At 37.8% G+C, this 14,584-nt stretch overlaps 1 protein-coding gene across 1 annotated transcript in view; it reads left to right on the top strand.

The window, feature by feature from the left end:
* Positions 1–14,584, top strand: part of LOC135200986 (protocadherin Fat 4-like) — a 27,350-nt gene continuing 12,766 nt past the window's right edge. Inside the window, exons 1-5 of the mRNA XM_064229782.1 lie at positions 1–197; positions 9,134–9,299; positions 10,972–11,213; positions 11,603–11,683; positions 14,088–14,210. Coding sequence (XP_064085852.1) covers positions 180–197; positions 9,134–9,299; positions 10,972–11,213; positions 11,603–11,683; positions 14,088–14,210 — 630 coding nt within the window. The 5' untranslated portion in view covers positions 1–179. The remainder of the gene's footprint in view (positions 198–9,133; positions 9,300–10,971; positions 11,214–11,602; positions 11,684–14,087; positions 14,211–14,584) is intronic.

Here is a 14,584-nt window from a genome sequence, read left to right on the forward strand (position 1 = left end):
CTTCATCCACCCCTGAGCTAACGGAGCGAGCGAAATGCACTCGATAATATTTGGTTTCTATAACCAGTGGCATTGCTCGTGTTTATGTGATCTTTGAAGACATTTGGAACTTTAGAACATCGTTTCGAAGAAAGAGCGTTCGTTGTTTGTCCACAGCTGTGAGGGATATCGCAGCCAAGATGCGATGTTGGGTTCTGGTAAGTGGTTTTCGGTTTCGAACTTTCATTTTGTATTACGTTCCCCTGTTACCAGCAGCCCACTCTGTGACATAATTTGGTTTAGCTGGTTATGCGCGAAAAGAGTCATTTTTTGACGTTGTTATTACGTACCTATACGATGTAACGTGATTTCTGTTTTCTGTATACCTGAGTTTTTCGTACTTTCAACTGATATGAAGTACTCTAGCCAGAACATTGGGCCACACCCATAACTCTGTTTTGAAAGGACACAAACTTGGTTTTAAAGGTGTTCAAATTACACAAAACGTTGTTAAAGAAACTGGTATGGAATAGCCAAGAAAGGTAACAACAAAAACTAAAAATAAGAGCACGATATAGATCTGGGGTTGAAGGTATGCTGCCAAGAACGTACATAGTACTATTTAATTAGATATAAAGGCAACAGTCTTCTTGTGGTTCTATACATACATACATAAATACACAAACATGCATATATATGTGTGTGTAAGTGTGCGCCCGAATTTGTGTTTGTGTGTTACACAGACACACACATACATAAACAGTGATTACACTAGACTAGACCTTTGGAATTATTAGGACGCAAAGGGAAGTGTAATCGATAAGCGCTCATGCCCCAGTCAGGTTTCGAATCTAGGCCTTTGCAGCTATGTATACTTCAGTGTTTTCTTGTTCTGTTGAGATTATCAGGAGTAACACCAGCGGGCTTCACAAAGCAAAAGGTACTACATACAAAGTCCAAATTTGCCGTATATTTATGAAGTTCTTTAAACTTCAATTCTCACACGAAACAGGCCAACCCGGAATCAGAGGAATTTATTCCTGGTGATAGAAATTCATTTCTCGATATAATGTAGTTTGGATCTCACAATAAGCTGTTCCTTAGCCACGTAAAAATATCCAACCCTTCGGGCCAGCAGCCCTAGGAGAGCTGTTAATCACCTCAGTGGTCTGATTAAACTAAGATATACTTAACTTAACTCACACAAACCACTGACGATTTGATGTAGAACAATTGTGAACCTGGATGTAACGAAACTTCGGACTTTCAAGGACGAAAAAATAATCAAAGAAAAGAATATAACGACGTTTGAAACTTTCTTGGAAGATTCAAATATTTAAGATGACCATTCATCAAATGGCGACTATTACCTTGCCTGTTCATGATTTCCTGCTTCTGGGATTCAGATGGGATGTGGTTGCTTTATACTCTAGTCTCATAATGATAAACCACTCCTAATTACACGTCCTAATAAATTTCTTTTCGTTTGCAAATGTATACGTAGCAACAGCTGGCCTTTTGACAAGCTCCTCAAGTATCTGGGGGTGTTCCACGTAAACATATGTAGAGAATAGCAAGTTATCCAATACTTACGGTCATATTAATACCAAGTATTCAAAAATTTCATACTGAGTTACTAAGGGGGATACAGGATTAGATTTTCAGTGTAATTAATTTACTGTGTGTGTGTGTGCTGAAAGTTGCCTCTGTAGAAAATTGTTGACAATATTCTTGAGCAACGACGTATCCCAGAGAGTAACGGTAACTTCTGACAAATCGCGCTCGTTAAAAGTGATAGTGAGGCTCTGTCCTATGAACAACCCCTCGCTTGAAGCAAGCGCTAAAACTCCTACTTTGAACTGAAAGCACTTTAACCTTTTTACCATCTTTTTAATTATGAGTGGGGCGTTAGTTAGTTTATTAGCAAAATCTACAATACTATGTATTAATAACTTAAATTCATACAAAAGTGTATTCTTTTAATTAAAAAATTATTCAAACCAAAACAAACTTTTCGTTCTTTTTTATATAAACTTTATCCATAATAAAGTACTAAACATATACCTCATACGTGAGCAGCTCACTGATATAGTCCCATTACGTCATGGATATACCTACGCAAATCAATAATGACATCAGGGTCTATCATTAAACTGGACACACCTGTCATATTCAGCCTATTATATCTTGTGCGTCAGTCGCCAGATAGGGGACAAGTAAGTGATAAAAGCATTACGCTGATTTTATGCTGCTGTTATCAAAAAGCTAAGTTCCGGCTTAATCGGAATTCTGCTCCATCGACTTGTCTCCACCTTCAGAAGAGTGTTGAGATGCGTACGATAATTACCGTACAAATACGGTAATTTGGCCATTTGTACGGTATGCGGTAGTATGTCCAAGTATTGTACGTTTAGTACGGTAATTTCAGGCATTCCTTAAACTTTTTAGAAAATATATAATTTATTCTCAATTCACTGCTAATGATAGCGCAACATTAAAAAAAATCCGATTTCGTAATGTAAAAGAAAGATTACAATTTTGTTTGCTTACAATAAGAATTCAGAACAAAATTTTGTTCTGTAACCGAAATGAAAATAAATGCACAGCAATAGGACAAAGTGGATTTTAATTACTTTTCCTTGCGAATAAATTGATAGTACTATACTCTTTTTTTCCATCTGTCCATCCGCCTGTGGTGTTTTCGCATGGTAACACTGCGTCCCGAGCTTTAAATAATTACGCTATGTGTAAGTTTTAGGTAAATAAAAGGATATCTGGGTATACATTTGAAACTGAAAAAGTGTTTTAATGATTTACTGTATGTGAATTACACCGTTAATATTCGAAATAGGATATTATTTAAAGCCCGGGACGCAGTGTTACCATGCGCAAACACCACAGGCGAATGGACAGATGGAAAAAAACAAGAGTATACTTAGTCTCAAGTGTTGGTTGAATGTAGATTGCACTAATAAGGAAGAAATGATTCCTATCATACTTGAAAATTAAAGTAGGCCAAATATTAGACCTTCGTCCTTTTAGAAAACTCATATATATATATATATATATATATATATATATATATATATATATATATATATATATATATATATATATATGTATATATATAGTCTATATTATATATATATATATATATATATATATATGTGTATATATATATATATATATATATATATATATATCAGATATATCGTATTTTCATTGAAATGACCGTACATTGTGTTTTTCTTAATTCTTTAAAATTCTTTACCTTGTATATATATATATATATATATATATATATATATATATACTATATATATATATATATATCAAGGTAAATTTTTAAAGAATTAAGAAAAACACAATGTACGGTCATTTCAATGAAAATACAATAATTTTGGAGCTTTCGTACGGTAATGCTCTCTGGAGTTCGTCCCAACACTACTTCAGAGGCTATGAGATATCAGACGGAGTTATGTGAACTATACTCGGCAGAAATCTGGATTTTACAATAGTGGATTCACATCAACCGTGCATTTGATGTCTAGGTCAGTCCCTTACGACACTCCTGATTGGCTGTTGATAAGCCAGACACAAGGCTGGAAACTTTCAGCCTTGTGATTGGCTAATCAACAGCCAATCAGGAGCGTCGTAAGGGACTGGCCTAGACATCAAATGCACAGTTGATGTGAATCTACTATAGGTTGCAGAGTAAACCTTGCCTTGTCCTCGTCTTGTCTTGCAATTGCTCTTATCTTCTCTTGCCTTGGCTTTGTTTGGAGTTGTCTAGCTTACACCACAGGCATCAACATAACATGTTAACTGGGTGGCCGACTACCCACCTACAAAAATAATAAATTGCCCACCCACTAAATTGATTTCGTCCAAAAGGTCTGTAGATGATTTAAATATAATAAAACACTATACTTCTTGAAAATGACAGAATTTATTAAAATAATTTTTGCTTTAGCTAAATAAATATTCACTACCATGACATAAAAAGTATTTTATTAAATCACATTTTCATTACGTATTAACAATTATTGATAAATTATACATAAAGCTGACATAAGTGCACAGTATACACGTATGATATTTTGTATGCGATGAGTAAGCAGTAAATATATATAAAAATCCAATGACCACCAACTAAAAAATTCTTAGGTTTGGCCCTGCTGCACCCACCATTGGATGCCAGTTTTATGGGGCCTCCTAATCTATGTAGAACATCCGACGGTCACATAAACACACCCACGGGGGGTAGGCATTACATAATCTCCGTCATCTCGACATAGAAATGTCTCGAACGAACGGATGATGTAAAACTTTTAAGAAAGTCAGTGGCTTGCTTTTAAATATATATGAAATCTACTAAAATTTCAGTTTTAGCATATGAAATATAATAAAATTTCAATATTAGTATATGAAATATACTAGAATTTCAATAGTAGTATATGAAGTATACTAAAATTTCAATAGTAGTGTATGAAGTATACTAAAATTTCAATATTAGTGTATGAAATATACAAAACTTTCAATTTTAGCATATGAAAATATCCTAAAATTTCAATTTTAGCATATGAAATGTACTAAAATTTCAATATTAGTGTATGAAATATACTAAAATTTCAATTTTAGCACATGAAAGATACTAAAATTTCAATTTTAGCATTTGAAATACACTAAAATTTCAATATCTTTTTTCAAAGTAAGTGTGCTTCTCATTATCAATTTTATACGAAATATGTGTATTAAGCTGAAAGTTTCACGGGCCGTGGCTGAGAATATTAAACAGCATCATACGCTGTACAGAAAACTCGATCGCACCGAAGAAACTTCGGCGCATTATTTATTATTTCATATCTGGATCAAAGTCAGAAATACAATTTGCATACATGCAGAGTTCCACAGAGCCTCTTACCGTAACACACTTGGCTGTACATTTCGGAGCTTAGGGAGTATCGGAACCTTTATCAGGATTCCATCCCTTTGCAGTGCTGCTCTCATCGAGTAACAAGATGCCAAATAACCCGAAAATAGCCAGTGCCTCTGATTCATGCGTCAGCAATTTGATAACCGGGATCAAAAATCCTGGTTCAATATCCAGTCTGTAGTAGTCGCCAGTCCGATTCTCTGCTCTACCAACTTGGAATCAGAGGAATTTATTTCTGGTGATTAGAGATTCATTTCTCGATATAATGTGGTTCGGATCCCACAATAAGCTGTAGGTCCCGTTGCTAGTAAACCAATTGGTTCCTAGCCACGTAAAAATATGTAATCCTTCGGGCCATCCCTAGGAGAGCTGTTAATCAGCTCAGTGGTCTGGTAAAGCTAAGATATATTTAACTTTATATGCAGTTTATTAACTAATCCAATCAGTGTGGAAAAAGACCAAAAAGGAAATCTACAGGCTTTCCTTAAATACCTGTAAGTTTTTGAAATCAGGTTTCCTTCTTTTTACCTTCACTGGAAAAATCTTCGTGCATAGCAACAATTACGAGGCATTCTATACAAGTGTACAGATAACGATGCCAATAGAATTTAATATTTCTCAAACAAAGGTTTGACAACAGATAACAAGAACACTCATGAGCTTTGCATTGAACAGCGAAACAACTATAGAGCTAACTGAGATAATCACTCAAAAAGGCTGAAAGATGTAGTCTGTCTTGCCGTAAATATGATAAAACTGAACCAGTCTATTAGTAAGTTAAGAACTAAAATGAGCATGGGATCTTTCCTAGATATTGACCCCCAAATGCTTAAACCCGGTATGAATCCACCTTTGCGGCGAGTTTAGTACAAGCCGTTGACGATGACCGTAAAAATACAAAGTTAAGTATATCTCAGTTTTACCAGACCACTGAGCTGATGAACAGCTCTCCTAGGGCTGGCCCGAAGGATTAGTTATTTTTACGTGGCTAGGAACCAATTGGCTACCTAGCAACGGGACCTACAGCTTATTGAGGGATCCGCACCACATTACATCGAGAAATTAATTTCTATCACCAGAAATAAATTCCTCTGGTTCCGCGTTGGCAGAGTCGAGAATCGAACTTCGGACCACCGGATTGGTAGCCGAGCGCGAAATACACTCGTCCGACGAGAAACTCGTAAAAATGAAAAATAAAAGACTGCAAATATAAAAAAAATTACTACCAAGAAATATCAGTCTTAGATAACGACCGCCGAACTTTGCTGAGGGTCACTATCTAGGAGAGAAACTGAGTAAGCTGCTCTATGAAACATATAAAGCGCAAGACAAGTTCCCACGTGCGTGGGCATAATGGCTCAGGATATTGTAGCAGGACATTCAGGACTCACGAAGCATTCCTTCTTTAAAGCCATAAATAAAATCAAAACTACAGAGGCTACAAGGTTGTAATTTGGTATGTTAGATGATTGGAGGGTGAATGATCAACATACCAGTTTGCAGCCCTCTAGCCTCGATAGTTTTAAGATCTGAGGGCGGACAGAAAAAGTGCGGACAGACAGACAAATAGCCATCTCAATAGTTTTCTCAGAAAATTAAAGTGAAGGAGTAACATTCCTTCGTTAAAGTCTTCCCGCAAGAAGACTTATCATCTATACCGTGAACCCAAAAACGTTAGACGATGCCTGAGCTGTATGTTTCGAGTTGAGTTGAATACAGAATTTAGGCCAAAGGTCAAGCACTGGGGCCTCTGAGGTCATTCAGTACTGAAATGGCAATTGACAGGAAAAGGATTGAAAGGTGTAACAGGAGGAAAACCTCGTAGTTGTACTATAGATCAAGTATTAGGAGAGGGTGGCAAGTAAGTTGAAGACAGAGAATATGAAAGGAGGTACAGTAAAAAGGTATGAATGGGGCTGCAGCTTGGGGCCGAAGGCACGCTGCAAAGAACCTTAAGTAATGCCTACAGTGTACCGCGTGAGGTCCACTAACGGCACTACCTTCTACGGAGGCTGTATGCTTCGAGACCTTCAAGGAATGAGTCTTCTCCGTACATGTGAACTGCACAGTAATTCCTCGCCGCATAAGAAGCAAGAATTTTGAGATGAGAAATTAAGCAGCAATGCTGAGTCGATATAAACACCAAGATAACGTAATGATACAATTCATCCGAGTGAAAATATAAAGATTCAGTGTTCGTCCTGTACTAATATGGTTTGTTTGTTTGTTTGTTTGTATGGTGCTTTTACGTTGCATGGAACCAGTAGTTATTCAGCAACGGGACCAACGGCTTTACGTGACTTCCGAACCACGTCGAGAGTGAACTTCTGTCACCAGAAATACACATCTCTCACTCCTCAATGGAATGGCCGAGAATCGAACACGCGACCACCGAGGTGGAACGCTAATACCATACCAACCACGCCGCTGAGGCGCTTGTACTAATATGGGGACGTTAATATCCATCCATTAGTATATGAAACAACCCTAGGAGAGAAAACGAAGTCACTGAAAAGAATACTAATTACTTACTGCAGGCAGCGAAATAACGGTACTCAGAATTTGCAGCCACCCAAACATTAAGTTACCCTCAATAACCAGAAACAGTACAGCGCTTCGCAAGAAGTGACTGATCACCAACATTGCGTATAAGTTTATATTTTTGGAAGGAATGAGGAGAGCCTCGGACATCTAACTAAGTTAGTTACTCCGCTATAACTGCAAAGACATCACTAAAATCTATGGTCAAATAGAGCGTTGTGTCACCAACGAAAATTAAAATAAATACGCTATATGTTCTATTTATTCTTCACATTTTCATTCTAATAAATTAATCATAAATATCCTTTCCCAAAATTCCTGTATCTTTAACTCAACGTGAAACACCTTATGGGAAAGCATGAGTTCCTGGAGAGTCATCTCAGCTGTTTCCCCAGAGGTTAAATCATCAGTTACTCTCTCTTTGCTGCTGAGCGATTGACCACCTGTCTATATTCCTTCTTACTTTCTAAATGAACTTTTTTCATTGTTCTGTTTTATCTTGGACTCTTTTAACTGGAATATTGATTTTCCTCCAGTTAATAAGCGAGCCATCCAACTTTCAGCCATATCTTCCCCATCATCATGAACTTCAAAAAGACAGTACCATACTTCTTCTGAAGCTGGTTGTCCTGTACAGAGAGATCGAATTACTGACTGATTTATATCCCAGGGGTTAGCGTTCCACTCATCTAGAATTGCATGCAATCAGCAATAACATGAAAATCTTTCTTCATCCTTGATGGTCCCAACCCTGGAAGGCGACAGATATTCTTCGTGAAGTGACTTATCTGTTGAAGTTCTTCCCTAAGACGTAAAGCAACTGGTCTACTAAGGAAAAAGGAATAGATTTTGGACATGTGGTCCTCATCATCATCAGCTAGTGTCATCATCTAGTAGTAAATGGCCAAAAATCTCAAGTATTTGTTTTATGAAGAAAAAAAAATTCATGATACAAAAAAATGTTTTTGCAGTGATTTATATGCTGTATGAAAATTATAATACGACTGACCAAAAATTAAAAGCAAGGCTTCCAAACGAAGGGGTTATAAGAGACTCCCAAGCTAAAATTCATCTGACTCCTATATTTTGACTGGACTAGTTCGTCATCGCAGACGAGAATTATTCACTGATAAAACATAGACGAGGCAGAGGACTATACTCATCGATAATCTAGTACAGTGGTCCTTAGCCTAGGGGGCGCGTCAGCAATTTCCAGGGGAGGCGCGAACCCTCTGGGAAAATAAAAAAAAAATTCTCTAATTATATTCGTTATTCTCTTAATAAGAGTAAGGAACTAATATTCAGAAGTTTATGACAAAATGCAAAAGTATCGACCTATAACGTTACTTTCCTAAAGTCTACTACTCCACTTTAGCCCCGTCCACACGGTTGAACTTTGCTCGACAGACTTTGTTCGATGTGACGTCATAAGCGAGAAAAGTCAGAAGAGTTCGACCGTGTGGATGGGGCTTTTGGCTCGTTGGGCTTACCATGTTTTTTAATTATTGACCTCCCTTCCTATCCTCGAAACCCCTCCTCTTTCCCATGTTTCCCCCTTTAAATGTGGGAGGAAATATTACTCATAGATGCAAGGGGGGCGTGAAAGAAATGACAAACTCTTAGAGGGGGCGTGGTGATAAAAAGGGAAAGGACCACTGATCTAATCTACTTTCGCAGGTGTGTGCGCTCCTCAGGATCTCCGCAGCGCAGGAAGAACAATGGTGTTCTTACGTTGATTCAGTAAACTCGCCATATGTCCAACGTTATGAGTGTCCTGGTACGGGAAACAACATTTACATATGGGAGAACTGCACAGTCGGTGACGTACTATTCACTGTTAACAGTAAGTTTCACGATTTCATCCGCTTTAGCTTGTAAGAAGAGTTGTTGGAGATGGACACCTTTGTTTTCTTTTGGCTGGGTTGTAGGCGGTTCTAGGACAATTGCGTCCCGGACTATTGTGTACCAGACTATTGTGTACTGGACAATAGCATCCCGGACTATTGCGTACTGGACTATTGTTGTACTGGACATTTGCATCCCGGACTATTGCGTACCGGACAATTGTGTACGGGACAATAGTGTCCCGGACTATTGCTTACAGGACTATTGTGTACTGGAAAATTGCGTCCCGGACTATTGCATACCAGACTATTGTGTATGGGACTATAGCATCCTGGACTATTGCGTACCAGACTATTGCGTACCAGACTATTGCGCACCAGACTATTGCGTCCCGGACTATTGCGTCCCGGACTATTGCGTACCGGACAATTGTGTCGGGACAATAGCGTCCCGGACTATTGCTTACAGGACTATTGCGTACCAGACTATTGCGTCCCAGACTATTGCGTCTAAGACTATTGCGTCCCAGACTTTTGCATACCGGACTATTGTGTACTGGACAATTGCGTCCCAGACTATTGCATGCCGGACTATTGCATACCGGACTATTGCGTACCAAACTATTGCGTCCCGGACTATTGCGTCCCGGACGATTGCATACCGGACTATTGCGTACCAGACTATTGCGTCCCGGACTATTGCGTCTCGAACTATTGCGTCCCGGACTATTACATACCAGACTGTTGCGTCCCGGACTATTGCGTACCGGGTAATTAGTAGTCCAGCAGTTCAATGGCTTTATGCCTTAAATCTCGTATCTGCCTCGTAACAATACACTCTCATCTGCTAACAATCATTGCTTATGATTAGTGGTTCTGTAATTTTCTTTTAACTTTTATTAGAAAAATATTATATATCATTTACATAAGTAAAATGTTACAAAATATTACAAAATATATACCTACAATATTTACAAATTACCATGGATTTTTATATTAACTAGGCTTTAAAACATTTTTTTAAACACTAGGTACTAATTGTAGTATTACTTACAAAATTAATACTGGCTACTCAAAAACAGTAATTAATGTACTCGTTTGTGAAAATCTTTTCTATTCTTTCTTTGTAATTGTTCTTTAATAGCCACCTATCATATCAAAAATTGCTTTTAACAAAGGCATCTGTTTCCTCTTTTGTTAATGTTTAGTAGTTCTGCAATTTTTAGTTTTGTAGTTCACTGGTTTTGTGATTTAAATTCTACAGGTACGCATTTGTCCAGAACGCAATTGTCCTACCACCGTTTTAGACGCTAAGCTTGAAAATCAATCGCCTCTATCACAATCACTGATTTTAATTCGTTTTTTTTTTCTCTTTCTCTCTACGTGTGACGCCAGATTACATAAAATCAGACAATGTCCTTCTGTCTTAGTGTTTTACAGTCTCAGATAACATTGATGATGGTGTGTGTATGATATATATATATATATATATATATATATATATATATATATATATATATATATATATATATATATATAGCAAAATGTTTCAATTGTGCAATTATTCGGCTCTTTTAAGAATTTCAGTAACTTTAAAAATGAAATAATTATTGCTTTTCAAGCAATTGTCATCGGAGTATTGCGACTAATCTGGATTGAAAATATTTACAGGTTCTGATATCTTGAAGAGCGACGATGCAGATGACTGCGGAGGTTACTTAGTGTTATCGGAGGATAAGCTGAAAATTACGCTCGGCCAAAAATTAGACGCTGAAAAACAGAGAGAAAGACCTCTGACATGTTACATAACTGCCAACTCGGACGTCCCCACCTATATCAATGAGCTCGACATCAACGAGTTCGCTCCGCGGCCAGAAGATAACATCGGGGTTACTGAAGTTGATATGGAAGAGGTACACCAGATGACTCACTGTCAATTCGCAATGAGTCGTTCTTTTTCTTTCGTAACTTGTATTGCATTTCGTTATCTGACTTGGACGTCCTGTTGTCAAGGTTCAGGAACGAGATCATAGTCCTTATTTTGACAGACTTTAACTCGCTGAATTTCTCTTATCTTCCGTCTCCATGTCTGAGAATCTCATGCTAAAAATAACGCTGTTTTCAGTATAAGTCTTACATCTCTTGCATTTCTGTTTCACTATGAAGAAGATCAAACAGGCTATATATACCAAGAGAATCCCACAAAGTTTTCAATTTCTTGTTGCTTTTCAGGACTGGTGTTACAGTTTCAGGATCGAGAAATAAGTTTGCTAACTTTGGTTTCACTTCTTTTTTCTTGCAGAACCAGGCGAACACAGTAATCACTAATTTCACGTATATCGACGATGATTTAGGAGAAACGGAAACTTTGAAGATTCAATGGGTAAGTGAAAGAGATTTCCAAAGAACAGCTGCAACGCTGTGAAAAATCTTTGCAGTCTTTCATTCCTTCCAGATTACCACGCGTGGAATCATAAGTTCTATGACTTGACAAAATGCATCTTGGAACAATGTGTAATGCAGAAAATTGTAACGACTCAGTACAACAATTGGAGGCTATCTTTTTATATGTCGATTTTCTCTTCTGTTTTAATATAATTGAAGTTACTACAAATGTAGTCCAGGAGTATATCTCATGACTTTCTAAAAAAATAAAATATTCAATCACGCGATCATCCTCAAATATTTTATAAAGTTCATCTAATCATCTGCAAAGCAGAGCAGTGATTTTATATTCTCTGCCATTCCGAACATAGGTATCGTCGAATATCAACATTACGAGGTTTATCTTAGAATAAGTGTGGTGGTTGAACCCAAGTAACGAAGAATCTCCATTCTAGAACTTTAGGACCGGCAGCTTGAATGACAATACTTTGCAGAATTCTATAAGTGAGGCTAGATGGCCGAAAAAGCAAGATACAAGGCGCCATTAGTTCCTCACTGGACGAGTATGTCTCATACTCGACTATCAATCTGGCAGCCCGACTTTGCTTCCCGCGGCCGCTCAGTGTGCACTCAGAGAAATTTATTTCTGGTGATTAGAAATTCATTTCTCGATATAAAGTAAGCTGTAGGTCCCGTTGCTAAGTAATCTATTGGTTCTTAACCACGTAAAAATACCTAATCCTTCTGGCGGTCTGGTAAAATGAAGATATACTTAACAATGTGCAATTAGGATATCTCCTGAAAGCCTGATGTTATAGTTTCCCCTGAAGAAGTTAAGTTACGTATATTTTAGTTTTACTAGACCAGTGAGCTGATTAACAGCTCTCCTAGAGCTGGCCCGAAGGATTAGATATTTTTACGTGGCTAGGAACCAATTGGTCACCTAGCAACGGGATCTACAGCTTATTGTGGGATCCTGAACCACACTTATGTGAGAAATGAATTTCTGTCACCAGAAATAAATTCCTCTGATTCCGCATTGGACGAGCCGGGATTAGAACTTCGGACCACCGGCTTGGCAGCCGAGCGCGAAAACCACTCGTCCAGCGAGGAACTTTCCCCTGAAGAAATGGTAAATGTCAGCGTATCCTAAAGCAGACTTTTACCACAGCTAATTTCTGCAGAGTAGTGAGCGTTTGAACAGCACCTCAATTTTAATAAATAAATGTCCTTTTGTGTGTTTCTGAAGTTTGCCGAGTTCTTCTCCTTTGTAATTGCAGAATTTTGGCACTAATGTGTAAATGAGCTTAAGAGACCCTCCTATGAAGCCGGAAATTAATCTCTCTTCTACGTGATGAAATGAAACCTGCACAGCTGAAGTTTTCATTTACGTAGCTGAAACAAATACCCGTACTCATAAGTGTAAGATGTTCAGAGGTACCTAATCGAGACTTTTTTTTTTTTTCCCCCAATTCTTCAACTAATCCGGAAAACTATAGCTAGTGCACTTACGGTAGATTCTTGGGTGAGCCCTACGCCTACGAGACGTAGCTGCCAATCAGCGGCCGCCAAACAAACGTCTCGTAAGCATAGGGCTCATCCAAGAATCTACCTTAAGTGAACCAGCTATAGTCTTCAAATATTTCCCGGGAGTGCTTTACATTATTCACATTGAAAATGAGAGTGAGCTCCGTATCACACTAGCCACTTCTTTGTTAAGAATCAGTTTATTCTTTTTGAACTTTAGCCTTAACATCTCTTGGACCAAACGTTTCTTGCTGGTCGGCTTTTCGTATGTTTAATCATGTTCCACCTGTAGAGTTCCTTCCTCGTTTCTAGATATTTCTATAGGAGTCAATGGAGGGAAAACTGCAGGAACTCTGAACCCATCCAGAATGTCTTGTTCCTGGGATTTGGATGTCTGGTTTGTTTGTTTGTTTTTGTTTGCATGGTGTTTTTACGTTGCACGGAACCAGTGGTTATTCCGCAACAGGACAAACGGCTTTACGTCACTTCCGAACCACGTCGAGAGTGAACTTCTATCACCAGAAATACACATCTCTGACTCCTCAATGGAATGCAAGAGAATTGAACTCGCGTCCACCGAGGTGGCAGGCCGAGACCAAACCGATCACACCACTGAGGCGCTGACATTTCAGAGGAGAGGATATAAGAAAGCGCTTTTTTGACGCCCATTTTCTTCCTATAACAACTTATAAACTGGACACAGTGTCTTTCTAAGAACATGTGCCTCACTTAGGCTTTCCTTATTACGGCATTTCCTGGATATGCAGAGGCAGAATCAATACAGAAATGGCCGGTTAAGGGCAATTATGATTATCTGAAGCTGATCGAGCTATTGTGTGTCATTCATTTAAAACGTATTTTCTATTACTTTTCAGATCTCGACGGAATTTCAAGACAAGTTTGATATGACTCAAGATAAAAATGTATTTATATTGTCAACGAAAGATGCGCTGGATTATGAAACACGGTCTGTGTATAAGATGGAATTCAGTATCATTGTAAGTATTCGTTGATATTTATTTCATTTTCGTATTTTCGTAGCAACAATGAAAAAAATTAAGATAAAAAAGATTAGTATCTAAATATTCAAAATTTTACTAGAAGAAGACTTACTCCGGTTGACAGACTCAAACAAGAATCACACCTCGACTGCCCCTGTTAATGGTTACAGTGTTTTAAGGCATATTTTCCATTTTGTCACTCAATATTGGATTATCAAACATTACACGGCTGCGTTGAGACTTCTGAACTGTATGTGGTTAACTTTAATCACTGCCTTCTGTTTTCATTTTTCATTTTCTGATAGTATCCTTCATATATATTTTTCATAATGTGCCAAACCTATTTCTACGAATTCCAGTGCTCCCATATT

This window comes from Macrobrachium nipponense, chromosome 27 (assembly GCF_015104395.2).
Source record: "Macrobrachium nipponense isolate FS-2020 chromosome 27, ASM1510439v2, whole genome shotgun sequence".
Taxonomy (NCBI): domain Eukaryota; kingdom Metazoa; phylum Arthropoda; class Malacostraca; order Decapoda; family Palaemonidae; genus Macrobrachium; species Macrobrachium nipponense.